This window comes from Pristiophorus japonicus, chromosome 1 (genome assembly GCF_044704955.1).
Source record: "Pristiophorus japonicus isolate sPriJap1 chromosome 1, sPriJap1.hap1, whole genome shotgun sequence".
NCBI lineage: Eukaryota > Metazoa > Chordata > Chondrichthyes > Pristiophoridae > Pristiophorus > Pristiophorus japonicus.
The window spans coordinates 349417387-349437750 of NC_091977.1; the positions used below are offsets into that span (position 1 = coordinate 349417387).

The following is a 20364-nucleotide window of genomic DNA, read 5'->3' on the forward strand; positions in this document are numbered from 1 at the left end:
CGCACGAGGTAGCCTGGAGGAGGAATTCATAGAATGCATATGAGATTGTTTCTTAGAACAGTATGTTACAGAACCTACAAGGGAGCAAGCTATCTTAGATCTGGTCCTGTGTAATGAGTCAGGAATAATAAACGATCTCCGAGTAAAAGATCCGCTCGGAATGAGTGATCACAGTATGGTTGAATTTGTAATACAGATCGAGGGTGAGGAAGTTGTGCCTCAAAGGAGCGTACTATGCTTAAACAAAGGGGACTACAGTGGGATGAGGGCAGAGTTGGCTAAAGTAGACTGGGAACACAGACTAAACGGTGGCACAATTGAGGAACAGTGGAGGACTTTTAAGGAGCTCTTTCATAGTGCTCAACAAAAATATATTCCAGTGAAAAAGAAGGGCGGTAAGAGAAGGGCTAACCAGCCGTGGATAACTAAGGAAATAAAGGAGAGTATCAAATTAAAAACCAATGCGTATAAGATGGCCAAAGTTAGTGAGAAACTAGAAGATTGGGAAAATTTTAAATGACAGCAAAGAATGACTAAGAAAGCAATAAAGAAAGGAAAGATAGATTACGAAAGTAAACTTGCGTAAAACATAAAAACAGATAGTAAAAGCTTTTACCGATATATAAAACGGAAGAGAGTGACTAAAGTAAATGTTGGTCCCTTAGAAGATGAGAAGGGGTATTTAATAATGGGAAATATGGAAATGACTGAGACCTTAAACAATTATTTTGCTTCAGTCTTCACAGTGGAAGACACAAAAACCATGCCAAAAATTGCTGGTCACGGGAATGTGGAAAGGGAGGACCTTGAGACAATCACAATCACTATCACTAGGTGGGGTAGTGCTGGACAGGCTAATGGGATTCGAGGTAGACAAGTCCCCTGGTTCTGATGAAATGCATCCCAGGGTATTAAAAGAGATGGCGGAAGTTATAGCAGATGCATTCGTTATAATCTACCAAAATTCTCTGGACTCTGGGGAGGTACCAGCGGATTGGAAAGCAGCTAATGTAACGCCTCTGTTTAAAAAAGGGGGCAGACAAAAGGCAGGTAACTATAGGCCGGTTAGTTTAACATCTGTAGTGGGAAAATGCTTGAAGCTATCATTAAGGAAGAAATAGCGGGACATCTAGATAGGAATAGTGCAATCAAGCAGACGCAACATGGATTCAAGAAGGGGAAATCATGTTTAACTAATTTGTTGGAATTCTTTGAGGATGTAACGAGCATGGTGGATAGAGGTGGACCGATGGATGTGGTGTATTTAGATTTCCAAAAGGCATTCGATAAGGTGCCACACAAAAGGTTACTGCAGAAGATAAAGGTACGCGGAGTCAGTATGGATCGAGAATTGGCTGGCTAACAGAAAGCAGAGAGTCGGGATAAATGGGTCCTTTTCGGGTTGGAAATCGGTGGTTAGCGGTGTGCCACAGGGATCGGTGCTGGGACCACAACTGTTTACAATATACATAGATGACCTGGAAGAGGGGACAGAGTGTAATGTAACAAAATTTGCAGATGGCACAAAGATTAGTGGGAAAGCGGGTTGTGTAGAGGACACAGAGAGGCTGCAAAGTGATTTAGATAGGTTGAGCGAATGGGCTAAGGTTTGGCAGATGGAATACAATGTTGGAAAATGTGAGGTCATCCACCTTGGGCGGGAAAAAAACAGTAAAAGGGAATATTATTTGAATGGGGAGAAATTACAACATGCTGCGATGCAGAGGGATCTGGGGGTCCTTGTGCATGAAATCCAAAAAGTTAGTTTGCAGGTGCAACAGGTAATCAGGAAGGCTAATGGAATGTTGGCCTTCATTGCGAGAGGGATGGAGTACAAAAGCAGGGAGGTCCTGCTGCAACTATACAGGGTATTGGTGAGGCCGCACCTGGAGTACTGCGTGCACTTTTGGTCACCTTACTTAAGGAAGGATATACTAGTTTTGGAGGGGGTACCGTGACGATTAACTAGGCTGATTCCGGAGATGAGGGGGTTACCTTATGATGATAGATTGAGTAGACTGGGTTTTTACACGTTGGAGTTCAGAAGGATGAGGGGTGATCTTATAAAAACATTTAAAATAATGAAAGGGATAGACAAGATAGAGGCAGAGAGGTTGTTTCCACTGGTAGGGGAGACTCGAACTAGGGGGCACAGCCTCAAAATACGGGGGAGCCAATTTAAAACCGAGGTGAGAAGGAATTTCTTCTCCCAGAGGGTTGTGAATCTGTGGAATTCTCTGCCCAAGGAAGCAGTTGAGGCTAGCTCATTGAATGTATTCAAGTCACAGATAGATAGATTTTTAACCAATAAGGGAATTAAGGGTTATGGAGAGCAGGCAGGTAAGTGGAGCTGAGTCCACGGCCAGATCAGCCATGATCTTGTTGAATGGCAGAGCAGGCTCGAGGGTCTAGATGGCCTACTCCTGTTCCTAATTCTTATGTTCTTATGTATCATTGGCCTCAATATATCTGCACTCTGTTTCTGTCTCTGTCTGGCACAATGGTTCCATGAGCCATAGGTAGAAGGTAGTCTGTGTCTCTTAAGAACTGTTCTTCACATGTTCTTTTAAATGAGGTTGGTGGAGATAGTTACTGTAAAAGGCATTGAGCAAACAGGGACTGAGCTGCGCGGTTCCGTATTTGTAGTTGCAAACTGCCAGTGCATTAATTGGAGTACAAGCATTTTTGGGTCATGTAGGACACATCTTCAGGGGCCTGAATAGTCACATAGATATAATCAATAACCCCGAAACTCTTTGAAAGCCAGCACAGCTGTAGAGTTGAGTAGTCTTCTCATGCTGATGTTGCTGGTCAGTGATGAATGTGTTGACCCTGCTAAATGATGCATTTGTCACCTCCTTGTTGCCTCTGTGTGCAGTAAACCGGATGCATTCACTGACCCTAGCCAAAGATATAGAGCAATCTGTACATTTACAGATAAACTAGCCACTCTCTAACAAGAAACGCTAGTGTCTGCTCACCCCACGTTACCAGAACTGTTGATAGCGGGCAAGTGTTATAAGTGATGTTTCACTTTATCACGAATGACATGGATTGCAAACCAATTAATTATACAGAGTTGGGTTTTTTTAAGATGGGATTTTATCCAAATAATTTATTTTTCAAAACCATTTTTATTGAATGATGTGTGACCGATCTCAGTTGCTGAAGCAGTGCGAGCTAGAAACAAGACACGCTTGGTATATTTTGCATGGGTATTGAATGTTTCCATCCCAGGCTCCCAAATCTCTCCACATTCAACTGTGCCTCATTACAGTAAAGAAACAAAGAAAAAAGGAACTTGCATATATATCGTGCATGTCATTACCTTGGGATGTCTGAAAGTACTTCACACCCAATTAACTACTTTTTGAAGTGCAGTCACTAACGTAGGGAAAGTACAACTTTCTTCAGTAACATACACCCAAAATATCAGCACATGCATATACTGCATCAGTTTTAGACAACCAATTCATAGTGACAGATTCAAGGCTATTACCTGGGTACAGCCCATAGCTGATACACTATACATAAGAACATCAGAATTAGGAGCAAGAGTAGGGTATATGGCCCGTCGAGCCTGCTCCGCCATTCAATAAGATCATGGCTGATCTTCGACCCCACTTTCCTGCCCTTTCGTCATATCCCTTGATTCCCTTGGAGACAAACATCTATCTATTTCAGCCTTGAATATACTCAATGATTCAGCATCCACAGCCCTTTACAGGTAGAGAATTCCAAAGATTCATAACTCTGAGTGAAGAAATTCCTCCCCATCTCAGTCTTAAATTGCCGACCCCTGATACAATGCCCCCTCGTCCTAGATTCTCCAGCCAGGGGAAACAACCTCTCAGCATTTACCCTGCCAATTTCCCTCAGAATCTTTTATGTTTCAATGAGATCACCCCTCATTCTTCTCAACTCCAGAGAGTATAGGCCCAATCTACTCAATCTCTCCTCATAGGACAACCCTCTCATCCCAGGGATCAATCTAGTAAACCTTCATTGTACCACCTCCAAGGCATGTATGACCTTCCTCAGATAACTGTGCACAGTACTCCAGGAGTGGTCTCACCAAAGCCCTGTACAATTGTAGTAAGACTTCATTACTCTCGTACTCCAACCCCCTTGCAATAAGGGCCAACATGCCATTTGCCATCCTAATTGCTTGCTGTACCTACATGCTAACTTCCTGATCTGTTACTGACTGCACATAGATACCAACTCACATGTAGTATGGGAGGTGCTATATATGTGCAGTCAGTAGCTGATGCACTTGCTTGTATCTACGTACAGTCTAAAGCTGGTACATGGGGTATATATAACAGATTCAAATTAAATTCCTTTGTTGGAAAACCATAATTAGTAATAATTTGTTACACTACAGTAACTAAGTGCATTTTAACTGGAAGCCACTATAAATTCACCATGCAGTCAAATTAGCAGCTGCCCCATAACTAGAAGTCTGAATAGGTGTGATACCTGTACTGAAGTCATTCCTTCACATGCCAGTACATTGTAAATAATTATCTGGCAGATCTCTGTGGCTTGAGTTCCATCCTATGATTAAACCTACACCTGAAGTGGATATGTGACTTCTGTCAGAAGGAGAGAGTTTAGATGACAGCAATGATGGGAGTCTTATTTATTGATCTATGTAAATCTAGGCTCTTCATGAGGCACCAATGCTCAAGGGTTCCTCTCCCCTTTCTGCCTCTAGTTTTCACAACTCTTCTTCCAACAGCAGTATGATTCCATGGGCACTAACTGCCCTTTGGTACCTCCTCCAAGTGGCCATTCTTCATACGTGAGCTTAGATGCCGAGCTTTGGCAGGCTATTCAACCATGTAAGGCACCACAGCCAAGCCCAATTCAAACCTTACGCGGGCACGTAGCTGCAGAGGTCACTGGGTATTGATCAGGAGTGCGAATGTTGGTTGATTCCTTCACCACCACTCAGCCCAGAGACTGAGGCCCAATTGTGCTCTTGCCAGTGACCCAATGGAGATTAACTAACTCAGCAGAGACCAGACATTGCACGAGATAACCTCCTGGTTTGTATGTCACACAGTGAATTCATTCAGGCAACCTCAACGTACATTCTTATGATGGCAGCAACGATGAGCTTATTGTGCGAATATGAATCCTCGATTATGTTCTTTGACCAAATGTGCACGAGGAATTACATGGGATCTATTACTGAAGTGTAAATAATTTCACTGTTCTCAGTACACACAAGTCTTTTTTTCATCCCTTTTTTCTCTCTCTACTTAGAAGTGCATAAGCCAAGCCTTAAAGCCAGTTCCACAGGTACCTCTGGGCAGTCTCATCAGTATAGAACCCCTTGTTGTGCCTTCAGCTGCCACAGGTTGAACTTCTGCTCACCTCTCTACCTCTAAATGCCTTCTTTAAATCCACCCTTTACACCAAGCTTTCAGTTACCTCCTAATTTTTCCCTCCATGACTTGCCATTCGTTCCTCTGTCACACACCATGAAACATCTTGGGATGTTTTTCTACATTAAAGGTACTGTAACGAGATAATGTATAGTGCCCTCTAGCTAGGAGGTATAGGGAGCTGTATTGAGAGAGAGGGTCTGTGAAGGAGCGACATCTTAAAGCTCCACATGGCTGGCTGACAGATCTCCCAAATAAATAGTTAAGTTGAACTAAGAGAACGCATGTATGACCGAAATATTGGAACTGTAAGACATTTTCGAGCCGATCAAAATCGACGTTAAGCAGTGCAGTGCGTGCTCCCGACACATTGCGCGGGATCCGTGAAGGGTGATTATTAGTCATAAGCTTGTAAAATAATCTAGAGGCATTAGTAAACTTAAAGTGGCATAAGTTATTGTCGAGCCTCGATTGGAAAAAGTATTTCTACAATTACATGTCCATGATATTTTACTATTAGACTTGTTCTAGACCTCTGGGTATTTGAACTGTATTCATGTATGAGACAAACTCAAAGTCCTAAACTGTAGTGAGTTATCATGACCACCACGGTGCCAACTCCCGCGCACATTTCTCTCCCACCTCCATTGCAGGTGACTGGCGATTTGAAAGACAACTGGAAAAAATTCAAACAGCTGTGGAACAGCTATGAAATTATCACGAATATTGTGGAAAAAACTGAGTTAGGGTTGCAACGTATATCACTGCCTTGGCAGTGATGCCCTAGATCTCCACAATAATCTTCCCTACAAATCGGAGGAAGACAAGCAGGAAATTGAGATTATTTTGAAGCTCTGGGAAGAGCACTGTAAAGGTAAAACCAACATCATCTATGAACGGTACCAGTTTAGCAACTGTGTACTAGGGAACGAGCGGTTTGACAGATATCTCGTGAAAGTAAGAGAGCTACCACCGTCATGTGATTTCGGCAATTTGAGGGAGTGACTTCATCAGAGACCGCATAGTCTGTGGAATATCTGATAACACTCTACGTAAGAGGCTGTTGCAAGAATCAAGCCTAACACTCGATAAATGTGTGATGCTCTGTAAAGCTACAGAGGCCACAGTTGCGCAAATGAAATCCACGAAGCTCACTAAATTAGACTCTGAAGTTGTCAAAGCTGTCAGACAGAAACCCCGACCCACAAAGAAAGAATTCACAGACAAAGAGTTCACGAACAATTGCAGATATTGTGGTACAAGACATGAGCTGTCAAAAACGAAATGCCCAGCATATGGGAAGACCTGCACAAGTTGCGGCAAACTAAATCACTTTTCTCAGAAGTATCGGCAGAGAAGTGTCGGCAGAATGCATCGAGGCAGAAGACTACACATAACCCTAAATATAAGGGCAAACCAAAAGTTCATGTACTATACGAAGAGAGTTATGATTCTGATTTGGAAGTCATGACTATAAAGATGCTTGGTAAAGTTGATCGCACCATCAAGGACAAAGCTGACAAAGTATCCTAACAAGATTATGGCTGCCTTCTCCATTAAAGGTCAAATGATAAAAATGCAAATAGATTATGGGGCCACATGCAATGTGCTACCTCTTAGATTCTTTTATCTTTAAGCCTTTTGGTAAGTATCTAAGACAATACTGTCACTATCTGACAACCATGCAACCATTCCAATGGTAGGGACTTGTACTATGCCATTGGAAAATACAAAGAATGAGCAAAAGTACATTGTGCCCTTTGTGATTATTGAGAGCCAGAGTATACCACCGATTGGCTCATGCGATGCTCAACAGTTACAATTGAATATCGCGGTGGTAAATGAACCACGCGAATCGCAAATTACGAACAAGGCAAACGTCTCGCAAGCATCAAAAACTGATGTCAACAATGCGTATCCAGATGTGTTTAAGGGACTTGGATACATGCCAGGGACAGTTCACCTTGAAATTAATGAATCAGCGACACCAGCTGTAACGCCGCCCAGACAGGTACCAATAGTGATCAAACAAACGCTAAAAGAGGAACTCGATTGTTTGGAAAATCAACAAATCATCACAAAAGTTGTTGAACTGACGGACTGGGTATCCAGTCCAGTGACTGTACAAAAACCAAATGGAAAGATAAAAGTATGTATTAACCCTCAACATCTGAACAATGCCCTGAAATGCGGACACTATCCACTTCCTGTGATCGATGATATCTTGCCACTGATGCCAAATGTAAAGATCTTCACTAAAGCAGACTGCAACGAGGGAACTAGACTGCAATGTGAACTAGACACAGAGTTCACCTACCTCATGACCTTCCAGACTCCATGGGGATGATATCGATATAATAGAATGCCATTTGGCATCAGTCCTGCCCTGGAAATCTTCCAGCAGAAATTAGACCAGAACCTCGAGGATCTAGATGGAGTCCACCATATTGCAGATGATATCTTGATCATTGGACGAGGTGAGACACTAAAAGAGGCCAATCACGATCATGACGCAAACTTACGCAAATTCATGCAGAGAATGAAACATCAACTAAACTTCAATAAGTTCGAATACACGAGCTCCCAAGTGAAATACATGGGACACATACTGTCTAGTGATGGAGTCAAAGCTGACCCAAGCAAAGTGGTCGCAATCAATGAAATGCAGAAATCACAGGAAGTTGTAGGTGTACAACGATTTGTCGGCATGACAAAGTATCTTGAAAAATTCTTGCCAGATTTTTCAGACCTCAGCGAGCCTCTGCAATGACTGACTCATGGTCTGGAAGACAAAGCGTTTGAAGCTATCAAACAACGCGTGACAGATTCTCCGGTGCTCAGGTACTTTGACCACAAACTTGCAACCGATGGTCAAGGAGATGCTTCGAGCAAGAGTCTTGGGATAACCGATTCATACACGAGCCAAGTGTTCACTCCAGCAGAAACGCGATACTCTCAAATCGAAAAGAGCTGCTTGCTCAAGTCTTCGGAATGGAACAAAACCATCAATATGTATATGTTCGCAAGAGCACGCTATGGACAGACCAAAAACCTTTGGCTGCTATACAACACAAGCCATTATGTGCAGCACCCAAGCGGCTACAACGTCTGCTCATTCGGCTCAACCAATATGACGTCAAAATAAACTAACAACCAGGAAAAGAAATGTACCTAGCTGACACCCTCTCGTGCGCATATATCAAACGTGGAGAGATCATCGACAGAAATTGCAGTGGAATGCATCCACATGGTGGACTTTCTCCCACTCTCCAAACAAGGACTGACTACCATACAACACCAACTGCAAGGGACTCCACACTTCCAACTGGTCATACAACAAATCACAACGGGATGGCCAGAAACGACACATGAATGCCCGTCTGAAACACATGCATACTTCAAAGTTCGTGATGAACTCACAACACAGGATGGCATAGTCTTCAAAGGCTATTGCTGTGTCATACCAAAATCCCTGAGATCCGACATTCGTCAGCGACTTCATGCTGCTCACACTGGCGTCAAGAGCACTCTTCAACGTGCCAGAGAATCCGTTTACTGGCCAGGACTGAAAAGTGACATAAAAGATTATGGGCCCGAAATTGGTCGACATACCGCCCGCGTACCACCCAAAAATGCGATTTTGGTCAAAAATCACTTACACACCACTCAATGGAATATTCATCATTGACATACCACCAAGCGGTATGCACACCGCCGTGCAGGACCGCCCGCATACTGCCCAAAAATTTTGATTTTCATCGCATCCTGATGCATACCGTCCTAGAAAAGGTGTTTCTACGCGACGTTAAATGGGCGGAGTGCACGGAGCCGCCATTTTGGAAATCGGGAACTGTCAGCCAAAGCAGCACCTTTGTATTTCAGAGGTGAACAATGACTTTACAGTGTGATTTAGAATGGAAAAGGTCAGTTTATTGGTACTGAGTAACTTATATTTTAGTTATATTTTTTTCATTGAAAAATATTGTGGAGATTTAAAAAGACTGGGACCTGTACTATCTCAGCCTGTATTGCTGACTCCCTGTCTAATGGAGCAACCAGATGTGAGAAGGTTTATAAATGAACACTTTGCTTGAATGTGGAGAGCTGCGTTTTGGGACCGTGATGACTATTACCCCAAAAGTTTGACACTACAAGAGTGCTTAAATTCAATTCAAACGTTTTTGTAAAAATGTCAAAAATATACAAGTTTTAAAACTTATAACTATAAAACAATTGTAAGAACTTTAACAACTTTAATAACAACTTTAACAAAACTTTTATAACTTTAATAAACTTTTACAAATCAAACTTCAATTATTCAATGAACAAGTAAAACAAAAGACCCTTTACTGTCCTCGACCCCGTTCTCGACAGTGTGTGACGCCACCCTTGGGACTATTCCCCCCTTTCTTACTCCCGCCCTTCCCTTTCCCACTGCCCCTGAGCCCGGACCTCCCCGTGGTGGTACCAAGCCGGCGTGCAGCACCGCACCCCAAGTGCCGTTGCTGTTGTTGGGGGTCAGACATTGCAGGCGCAATAAATGGGGCCTCAGGAGAAGCTCGTGATGTGGAAGGTGAGGCTTCAGGGCTGGAAGATGATGTCAGCTCCCCACCCTCAGGTGCTGGCGACCTGACTACTATGGCACAGGGGAGTCCCGCATCATGTCCCGATCCTGTCGATTGCTGCGTGGCTTCAACGGCGTCAGCGGTCCGCTCCATTGCGGTGATCATACGCAACATATCCTCTGACTGCCGCTCTGATAGAGCCGCGATGTTTGTGGCTATTATAGTCATGGCCTTGAGCAGCTCTCGACCTATGTCGACGCTGGCCTGTGCCAGATGCACCATGTCCTGGTACACGCCTACAGCAACCGACCTTTCCTGCACCAATCTCAGTCACTGTGGCAAAGGCACTGCAACACTGTGGCAAAGGCCTTGCTGTGCACAGCTTGGTCCTGCAGAATCAGAGGAGCCATGGGGGAATCCCCTGAATACAGACTCGGTGGTGGAGGATGATCCAGCTGCCCCACATGGAGCTGGTGTATCCTCCTCCATCTTCACTCCCTCCCCCACCTCCACTGGCTCCAGGATCAGCGGCTTTTCCTCTTCCTCTTCCTCTTCCTCTTCCTCATCTCTGCCAGTGGTGAAGTCCGGAGACTGGGTGATGCCAGAGGTGGAGGGTATCTTGTCTGGTCTCTCTCTGGAGGTGTGGTCTGAATCGTCTGAGTCTGGAAGTACCAAACAACATTTAAAAATGCTTGGCACCAGGAGAGCGGTGAGGGTTACATGAGTACACAGTATAGTGACTTATCGCAGTCTTACTTAAATGTCCACCACTGCTGCAGTGCTGCAGTACTGCATTACATATCACAGACAGACAATACATATATGCATTGCGTTACCTGCCCCCAACATTGCAGTACATCACATGAGGCCAACATTACAGTGCAATAAACTTACATTACATAACATCAGGCCAACATTACAGTTACAGTTACATTACATGACATGAGAGGACCACAACACAGACTGGATTGTATTCAACTTACCATCCTGTGAGAGTGGGTCAGCTACAATGCCGGTGGTGACCCTCACCAGGTCGTTCCACCTCTTACGGCACCTTTCCCCGGTGCGTACCATGGTACTTGTGGAGGGCACAGCCTCCCCAATCTCATCCCATATCCTGTTGTACTCCTTTGTGGGGGGCTTTCATTAGGTCGGAGTACCTCTCTGTAATATTCTCGAAGGGCAGGTAACTCCGTCACATCGAAGGCAGGCGCCGTCAACCTCCTGTCCATCTCAATGTTCCTGCACTTGGATTTAAAAAAAAATTATTTCCATAATATTTTTATGATTTTGCTTTGTAAAATATGTCTTATTGTTCAAACGGTAGAATTATTAGTTATTATGAATATTTTTTAACTCTGCAATGTGTTTTTAAAGTCATCATTATCATCGGCGCTCCTTCGAACGAGGATGACTTGCTTCCACGAGAGTTCAGGGATGTTTCAATGAAAGACCCGAGATTCCAGTCCTGAATTCCAATTGAAGGGTGGAAGATGCCTGTGCGTGGATTTTTTTAACGTGAGGTGACCGTTGCACACCAGCCACCACACGGGTTTGACAGAGCTAGGCCTTTATCCAGTGGCAAGATTTAACCAGGATGACTGGAGACCAGCTCTGCTGCACGGACCTAGTGCGCACACACATCGCAGTGTGGGCTGGCCCGTGCTGCCCCTGGGCCCTCGGCTCTTCTGCCCCCTACCCTCATTCACCGCACTTCCGCCATGATCCCTCACCGCTCCTCCGCCATAAAAACACAAAAAAAGAGAGGCAAAGATGGTGCGAAACACACCCGACTGGACAGCACTGACAGTCACTGCAGCAAAACATGTTCAGGGGGTACAACACAGCCCAAGAACCCATTGCAGGAGAAGGAGACCCCAGCATTAGTCCACGTTAAGAGTTCAGAGTCTGCGAGGAGTTCATGGACTACCTCCCTACTCCTGGATCTCTGCCTCTCTCTCTCGCTCTCTCACTCTGCCTCTCTCTCTCCCTCTCGCCCCCTCTCTCCCTCTCTCTCTCTCTCTCTCTCACTCTGCCCCTCTCTCTCTCCCTCTGCCCCTCTCTCTCTCTCTCTCTCTCTCTCTCTCTCTCCCCCTCTGCCCCTCTCTCTCTCTGTCTCTCTCTGCCCTTCTCTCTCTCTCACTCCCTCTGCCCCTCTCTCTCTCTCTCTCTCTCTCTCTCTCCCTCTGCCCCTCTCTCTCTCTCTCTCTCTCCCTCTGCCCCTCTCTCTCTCTCTCTCACTCTCTCTCTCCCTCTGCCCCTCTCTCCCTCTGCCCCTCTCTCTCTCCCTCTGCCCCTCTCTCCCTCTGCCCCTCTTTCTCTCTCTCTCTCTCTCTCTCTCTCTCTCTCTCTCTCTCTCTCCATCCCTCTCTCTCTCTCTCTCTCTCTCTCTCTCTCTCTCTCTCTCTCTCTCTCCCTCTGCCCCCCTCTCTCTCTCCCCCTCTGCCCCTCTCTCTCTCTCTCTCTCTCTCTCTCTCTCTCTCTCTCTCCCTCTGCCCCTCTCTCTCTCTCTCTCTCCCTCTGCCCCTCTCTCTCTCTCTCTCCCTCTACCCCTCTCGCTCCCTCTGCCTCTGCCCCTCTCGCTCCCTCTGCCTTTCTCTCCCTCTCTCTCTCTCTCGCGCTCTCTGCCTCTCTCGCTCTCTCTGCCTCTCTCGCTCCCTCTGCCCCTCTCTCGCTTCCCTCTGCCTTTCTCTCCCTCTCTCTCTCTCTCTCCCTCTGCGCGCCTCGCTCTCCCTCTGCGCGCCTCGCTCTCCCTCTGCGCGCCTCGCTCTCCCTCTGCGCGCCTCGCTCTCCCTCTGCGCGCCTCGCTCTCCCTCTGCGCGCCTCGCTCTCCCTCTGCGCGCCTCGCTCTCCCTCTGCGCGCCTCGCTCTCCCTCTGCGCGCCTCGCTCTCCCTCTGCGCGCCTCGCTCTCCCTCTGCGCGCCTCGCTCTCCCTCTGCGCGCCTCGCTCTCCCTCTGCGCGCCTCGCTCTCCCTCTGCGCGCCTCGCTCTCCCTCTGCGCGCCTCGCTCTCCCTCTGCGCGCCTCGCTCTCCCTCTGCGCGCCTCGCTCTCCCTCTGCGCGCCTCGCTCTCCCTCTGCGCGCCTCGCTCTCCCTCTGCGCGCCTCGCTCTCCCTCTGCGCGCCTCGCTCTCCCTCTGCGCGCCTCGCTCTCCCTCTGCGCGCCTCGCTCTCCCTCTGCGCGCCTCGCTCTCCCTCTGCGCGCCTCGCTCTCCCTCTGCGCGCCTCGCTCCCCCTCCCTCGGCGCCCCTCCCCCTCGCTCTCCCTCTGCCTCCCGCTCGCTCTCTCTCTGCCTCCAGCTCGCTCTCTCTCTGCCTCCAGCTCGCTCTGCCTCCCGCTCGCTCTCCCTCTGCCTCCCGCTCGCTCTCCCTCTGCCTCCCGCTCGCTCTCCCTCTGCCTCCCGCTCGCTCTCCCTCTGCCTCCCGCTCGCTCTCCCTCTGCCTCCCGCTCGCTCTCCCTCTGCCTCCCGCTCGCTCTCCCTCTGCCTCCCGCTCGCTCTCCCTCTGCCTCCCGCTCGCTCTCCCTCTGCCTCCCGCTCGCTCTCCCTCTGCCTCCCGCTCGCTCTCCCTCTGCCTCCCGCTCGCTCTCCCTCTGCCTCCCGCTCGCTCTCCCTCTGCCTCCCGCTCGCTCTCCCTCTGCCTCCCGCTCGCTCGCCCTCTGCCTCCCGCTCGCTCGCCCTCTGCCTCCCGCTCGCTCGCCCTCTGCCTCCCGCTCGCTCGCCCTCTGCCTCCCGCTCGCTCGCCCTCTGCCTCCCGCTCGCTCGCCCTCTGCCTCCCGCTCGCTCGCCCTCTGCCTCCCGCTCGCTCGCCCTCTGCCTCCCGCTCGCTCTCCCTCTGCCTCCCGCTCGCTCTCCCTCTGCCTCCCGCTCGCTCTCCCTCTGCCTCCCGCTCGCTCTCCCTCTGCCTCCCGCTCGCTCTCCCTCTGCCTCCCGCTCGCTCTCCCTCTGCCTCCCGCTCGCTCGCCCTCTGCCTCCCGCTCGCTCGCCCTCTGCCTCCCGCTCGCTCGCCCTCTGCCTCCCGCTCGCTCGCCCTCTGCCTCCCGCTCGCTCGCCCTCTGCCTCCCGCTCGCTCGCCCTCTGCCTCCCGCTCGCTCGCCCTCTGCCTCCCGCTCGCTCGCCCTCTGCCTCCCGCTCGCTCGCCCTCTGCCTCCCGCTCGCTCGCCCTCTGCCTCCCGCTCGCTCGCCCTCTGCCCCTCGCGCGCTCTCCCTCTGCCCCTCGCGCGCTCTCCCTCTGCCCCTCGCGCGCTCTCCCTCTGCCCCTCGCGCGCTCTCCCTCTGCCCCTCGCGCGCTCTCCCTCTGCCTCCCTCTCGCGCTCTCCCTCTGCCTCCCTCTCGCTCTCTCTAAAGTAACTGCCTGTCGACTAGCTTGCTGTTCCTTCTCACTCTCCCTCCTCGTCAACCAACAGCGCATGCACGGGTGACCCCTGACCCCCGAAATCACGGGTAAAATGCTTCTGTAAAAAAACGGGGGAAAAAATATCGTGTATGCGCAGTTCAGTGCCGCACCATCCATCGAAGAGAAAGTCAATCTGGATCGACTACTAGGTTAAAAACCACCCGCTGACAAACCGCCGACATAACACCGAAAAAAAATCAACCAATTTTGTCCTCTTCGGTCTCGGCAGTTTGAAACAACGCACCGCCGGCATACCGCTGAAAAATGGGCGGATCTTATGCATTGACTAATTTTGTGCCCTTGGTTTCAAAGTGTGAAACATGTAACACCTATCAATCGAGCCAACCAAAAGAACCATTGATAAGTCACAACCGCCTTCAAAAAACGTGGGAAAAGATTGGTTGTGACATATTCGATAGCAAAGACCACTTATGCACAGTGGACTACTACTCGGACTATTTCGAGATAGACAATCTGCATGGAAAGAAAGATACCACCTCAAGAAACACTTCTCTCACCACGGTATTGCAGACAAGGTTAAATCTGACAATGGACCTCCCTTCAACTCACAACAGTTCACAAACATTGCCACAGAATATGGATTCGATCATGCAACAAGCTCACCAGAATATCCACAAAGCAACAGAAAGGTTGAGAACGCGTTAAGTTCGCAAAACAGTTAATCAAGAAGACAAAGAAAGATTGTGGTGACTTCTACATGAATCTTCTCATCTGGCGAAACACACCAACTGAAGGCCTTAATAGTTCACCAGCACAACGCTTGCTCGGTTGCCACACAAAGACAAACATCCCAATCGCAAATGACCTATTCAAACCAAGAATCGTACATGACGTCATCGTCAACAAAGAAAGGAACCATGCCAAACAAGCACACTATTACAATAGAGGTGCTACAGCACTTTCTACATTGCAGGAAAGAGAAACAGTGAGACTGAAACAAACCCGAGAAAGCAAAGTGCAGCAAAAAGCTCAGGTTCAGAAACAAGTCGGCATTCGTTCAAATCAGGTCATTACAGAAGATGGCCGTGTATCGCAGAAATAGGAAACATCTGAGAGAGAGAGAGAGCTGAGACATTCATCGAAACTCCAGAGATCTCAGTGATACTCACAGACAGTCCGCTGCCAACACAACCATCATCATCATAGGCAGTCCCTCGAAATCGAGGAAGACTTGCTTCCACTCTCAAAATGAGTTCCTCTGCCACCTTAGGCTCTCTTGCCGAGTAGGAGTTCCGAATAGAGCGCTTACTTTGGGAGTCTTGTATCAGGCATGCGAACAATGTGGCCCGCCCAGCGGAGCTGGTCAAGTGTGGTCAGTGCTTCGATGCTGGGGGTGTTAGCCTGATCGAGAACACTAACGTTGGTGCGTCTGTCCTCCCAGGGGGTTTGCAGGATCTTGCGGAGACATCGTTGGTGGTATTTCTCCAGCGATTTGAGGTGTCTACTGTATATGGTCCACGTCTCTCAGCCATACAAGAGGGCGGGTATCACAACGGTCCTGTAGAGCCTGAGCTTGGTGGCAGATTTGAGGGCCTGATCGTCGAACACTCTTTTCCTCAGGCGACTGAAGGCTGCACTGGCGCACTGGAGGCGGTGTTGAATCTCGTTGTCGATGTCTGCCCTTGTTAATAAGAGGCTCCCGAGGTATGGGAAATGGTCCACGTTGTCCTGGGCCACGCTGTGGTTCTTGATGACTGGGGTAGTGCTGTGTGGCGGGGTCAGGCCGGTAGAGGACCTTTGTCTTACGGATGTTTAGTGTAAGGCCCATACTTTCGTATGCCTCAGTGAAGATGTTGACTATGACTTGGAGTTCAGTCTCTGAAAGTGCGCAGACGCAAGCGTCGTCCGCGTACTGTAACTCGATGACAGAGGTTGGGGTGGTCTTGGACCTGGCCTGGAGATGGCGAAGGTTGAGCAGGTTCCCACTGGTTCTGTAGTTTAGTTCCACTCCAGCGGGGAGCTTGTTGACTGAGATGGAGCATTGCAGCGAGAAAGATTGGGAATAGGGTTGGCGCGATGAGACAGCTCTGCTTGACCCCAGTCCGGACGTGGATTGGTCTGCAATGGATCCATTGATTAGGATCACGGCTTGCATGTCGTCGTGGAGCAGGTGGAGAATAGTGACAAACTTTTGGGGGCAGCCAAAACCAAGGAGGACACTCCATAGCCCCTTCAACGACAACGCATGAAAACAGGGATATGTTGCCTGATATTTCCCCTCAGAGCACTAATAAAGGGACTAAAGTGATCAGTGTACAGAACACCACTGAAACAACCAGTATGAGGCGAAGCAACAGAATCCGCACAACGCCAAAATACCTGGAACACTATGTACAGAAATAAGAAATCATTTGAACACTGGACACTTGGACAAAGAATTAATAAGACAAGAGTTTTGTTGTTAAACTTGTAGTTGTTTAATACATGTATTCATAAGAAGTTAACTACCTGTTTATACTGAAGCTAATTTTAATTCATTTTTGTTTCTTATGAAAGGAAAGGTGTAATGAGATAATGTATAGTGCCATCTGGCTAGGAGGTATTGATATAATGTATAGCGCCCTCTAGCTCGGAGGTATAGGGAGCTGTATTGAGAGAGAGGATCTGTGAAGGAATGTCATCTTAAAGCTCCACATGGCTGACTGAGATCTCCCAAATAAATAGTTAAGTTGAACTAAGAGCATTCAAGAGACTCTAAAATACAGGTACCAGATAAATATAAGTTGTTGTGCCTATTAGTGTCTCAATGAAGCCCAACTAACTGATAACTTGTGATTTCAGATTCCGATATTTGTTGGACAGCTTATTCTAAGAGCCACCGCATGGCACTTTTACTATATAACTGACTGACTCATTTGCTGCCTACTGTTAAACATTGTAATCATTACTCTGTACTTCCCCTATAGCAAGCAGTCAACATGCTCCTGGACAATGAAGATAAGATTTCAGTAAGTAGCAAATTTCAGTCACAACTTGTTCTTTCATTGAAAACATCAAATGAAGCTGTAGAAAGCAGGACTTGCATTTATATAACGTCTTTCACCATCTTCATGCCCAATGCACTTTATAGCCAATGACGTACTTCTGAAGTGCTGTAATGTAAGAAGTAGAGTAATCCAATTGAGAAATGCTACGGAGCAGATTCTAATGAGCCAGAATTTACTGTGGTCAGAGTTGGACGGCTTGCTTATTAGATTGTTTTCGATTAACTTTCTTTTTTTTGTTGAAGATTGATAAAGTTGTGGAGGAGCTGAAGAATCAACCCGAACTGCAGCATGTGGTGAGTGTGATTTCTGTTTAATATATAAACATTAAATATCTTCTCTGTTCAAAATAGTTGCTTTTGAGGGCGGCATGTGGTATCTGAAGATGGAACCAAGTAATTTGATGTGGGTTTGCAGCTGTGAGTTTATGATTCTTGTCCATGCCATCACAGTGAGGCAGAAAGTGAATTGACATTTTTGCAAAGCTAACAGTGAAGTGGCGCAACTCGGACAGCAACTTTTTGATATTTGCATTTAACCGTGCATCTGTCCCTTGCCTGAAGTTGCTGTACCACGTACACATAAATAGCAGCGAGTGCCATTAGCCTCACCGTTATTTTGACAGCAAAATCTGGCCCAGTATGTTTTCGAACCGACCAGGAAACAGGCCACACTAGATTTACAGTGAGTAACAAACCAGAATTAAAAGAAAGACTTGCATTTATATAGTACCTTTCACGACCACTGGATGTCCCAGTTAAGTACTTTTTGAAGTGTAGTCACTGTTGTAATGTAGGAATTAATGATTAATCTGACTGTTTGCAAGATGCTCCCTTACTGTGACTTTAACATGATAAGTTCAAGGAGAAGGATCACACACAAATCAAGGTTTTAAACATAAGACTGACTTCGAAGGAATGTGACGTAAGCTGAACAAGTTAAACTCGGTTGATAGGTGAACCTATAGAAAAACAGTGGGTAGTGTTCAAAGAAATATTTCATACAATGCAAAACCAATGTATACCCCTAAAGAAATAACGTTCCACGAGTGCAATCAAGCAACCATGGTCAGCATATAAAGTAAGACGCAGTATAAAGCTAAAAGAAGCATCTTAAACAAATGGCAAGAAAAGTGATAATCAAGCAAACTGCTGGAAATATAGAAAGTAACGAAGGGACACAAAGAAAATATTAGGAGCTGCAAAAAGGAAATAAGAAAAAAACATTTTTTTAATATATTAAGAATAAGTGAGAGGCTGCCATTGACGGGGTGTTCACCAGAAATCTGTTATGAGGCCTTAGCTGTTCACCATATTTATTAATGACTTGGATGACGGAATAGGGAGTTGTACATCTAAGCTTGCAGATGGAGGGACAGTAAGTTGCACAGATGGGAGCAGGAAGTTGCTGAGGAAGACAAATTAAGTGAGTGGGTTAAACTATGGCAGATGGAGTTCAATCTGGGCAAGTGTGAGGTCATCAACTTTTTACCGAATAAAGATAAACCAATGTATTTTCTAAATGGTGAGAAATGAGGAACTGTCGAGGAGCAGAGATTTGGGAGTTCAGCTGCACAACTCATTAAAAGCCAGTCGACAGATACAAAAAGCAATCAAAAAGGCTAATGGAATGTTGGCCTTTATCTCAAGGGGGTTAGAATATAATGGGGAAGAAGTAATTCTTCAGTTGTATAGAGCCTTGGTCAGAGCCCAGCAGGAAACCTGTACTCAGGAAAGATACATTTGCCTTGGAGAGGGTGCAGCGCAGATTCACCAGAGTTATACCGAGGTTTAGAGGGTTAAATTATGAGGACAGATTGCATAATCTTGGCTTGTAATCCTTACAAGATAGTATAGAAGATTGAAGGTGATCTAATCTAGGTGTTTAAAAGGATTTGATAGAGTAGATACAGAGAAGCAATTTCCTTGCGGGAGTTCGAGGAGGCGGAGCGGCAGCGAGGAGGAGGCCTATAAAAGGCCCAATAGTCGGGAAGCAGCCAGCGGGAGATAGAGGAGGCGGAGCGGCAGCGAGGAGGAGGGCCTATAAATGGCCCAACAGTCGGGGAGCAGCCAGCGGGAGATCGAGGAGGCCAGCTGGTGCAGGTGCAGGGAGAGAAGGCAAAAAAGAAATAGAAAAAAATCGAAGTGGGTAAGTGATTGGCTGGTGATCAGTGAGTAGTTTTTCTTCTTTTTCTTTTCCTTTATCAGCAGGTAACCTTTATCATTGTTGCCAAATTAAGTTAATCTAAGGGTTAAGTTATGGCAATGAGAGCTCGGACACGTGTCATGCTCCTCCCGTGCTATGTGGGAAATCAGGGATGATTCCAGTGTGCCTGACGACTACATGTGCAGGAAGTGTATCCGACTGCAGCTCCTGACAGACCGCATTGCGGCACTGGAGCTGCAGGTGGATTCACTCTGGAGCATCCATGATGCTGAGGATATCGTGAATAGCACGTTTAATGAGTTGGCCACACCGCAGGTAAAGGTTATACAGACAGATGGGGAATGGATGACCAACAGGAAGAGCAGTGGAAGGAAGGTAGTGCAGAGGTCCCCTGCGGTCATCACCCTCCAAAACAGACACACCGCTTTGGGTACTGTTGGGGGGGGGGGGGAGGAATGACTCATCAGGGGAGAGCAACAGCAGCCAAGTTCATGGCACCGTGGGTAGCTCTGCTGCAGAGTGAATCCACCTGCAGCTCCAGTGCCGCAATGCGGTCTGTCAGGAGCTGCAGTAGGATACACTTCCTGCACATGTAGTCGTCAGGCACACTGGAATCATCCCTGATTTCCCACATAGCACGGGAGGAGCATGCCACGTGTTCGAGCCCTTTCCTGCAGGAGGGCAGGAAAAAGAGCGGGAGAGCTATAGCTAGAGGTAGGGGATTCTATTGTAAGGGGAATAGATAGACATTTCTGCGGCCGCAATCGAGACTCCAGGATGGTATATTGCCTCCCTGGTGCAAGGGTCAAGGATGTCTCAGAGCGGCTGCAGGGCATTTTG

The 20364-nt window shown here is 47.4% G+C and overlaps 1 protein-coding gene across 4 annotated transcripts in view; it reads left to right on the forward strand.

Annotated features, from left to right (window-relative positions):
- vps41 (VPS41 subunit of HOPS complex) overlaps positions 1-20364 on the forward strand; it is a 297897-nt gene that overhangs the window by 226118 nt on the left and 51415 nt on the right. For all 4 annotated transcript variants that reach the window (XM_070890345.1, XM_070890351.1, XM_070890353.1 and 1 more), the window contains 2 exons: positions 17281-17322; positions 17604-17654. In XM_070890345.1, the coding sequence (XP_070746446.1) occupies positions 17281-17322; positions 17604-17654 (93 nt within the window). The remainder of the gene's footprint in view (positions 1-17280; positions 17323-17603; positions 17655-20364) is intronic.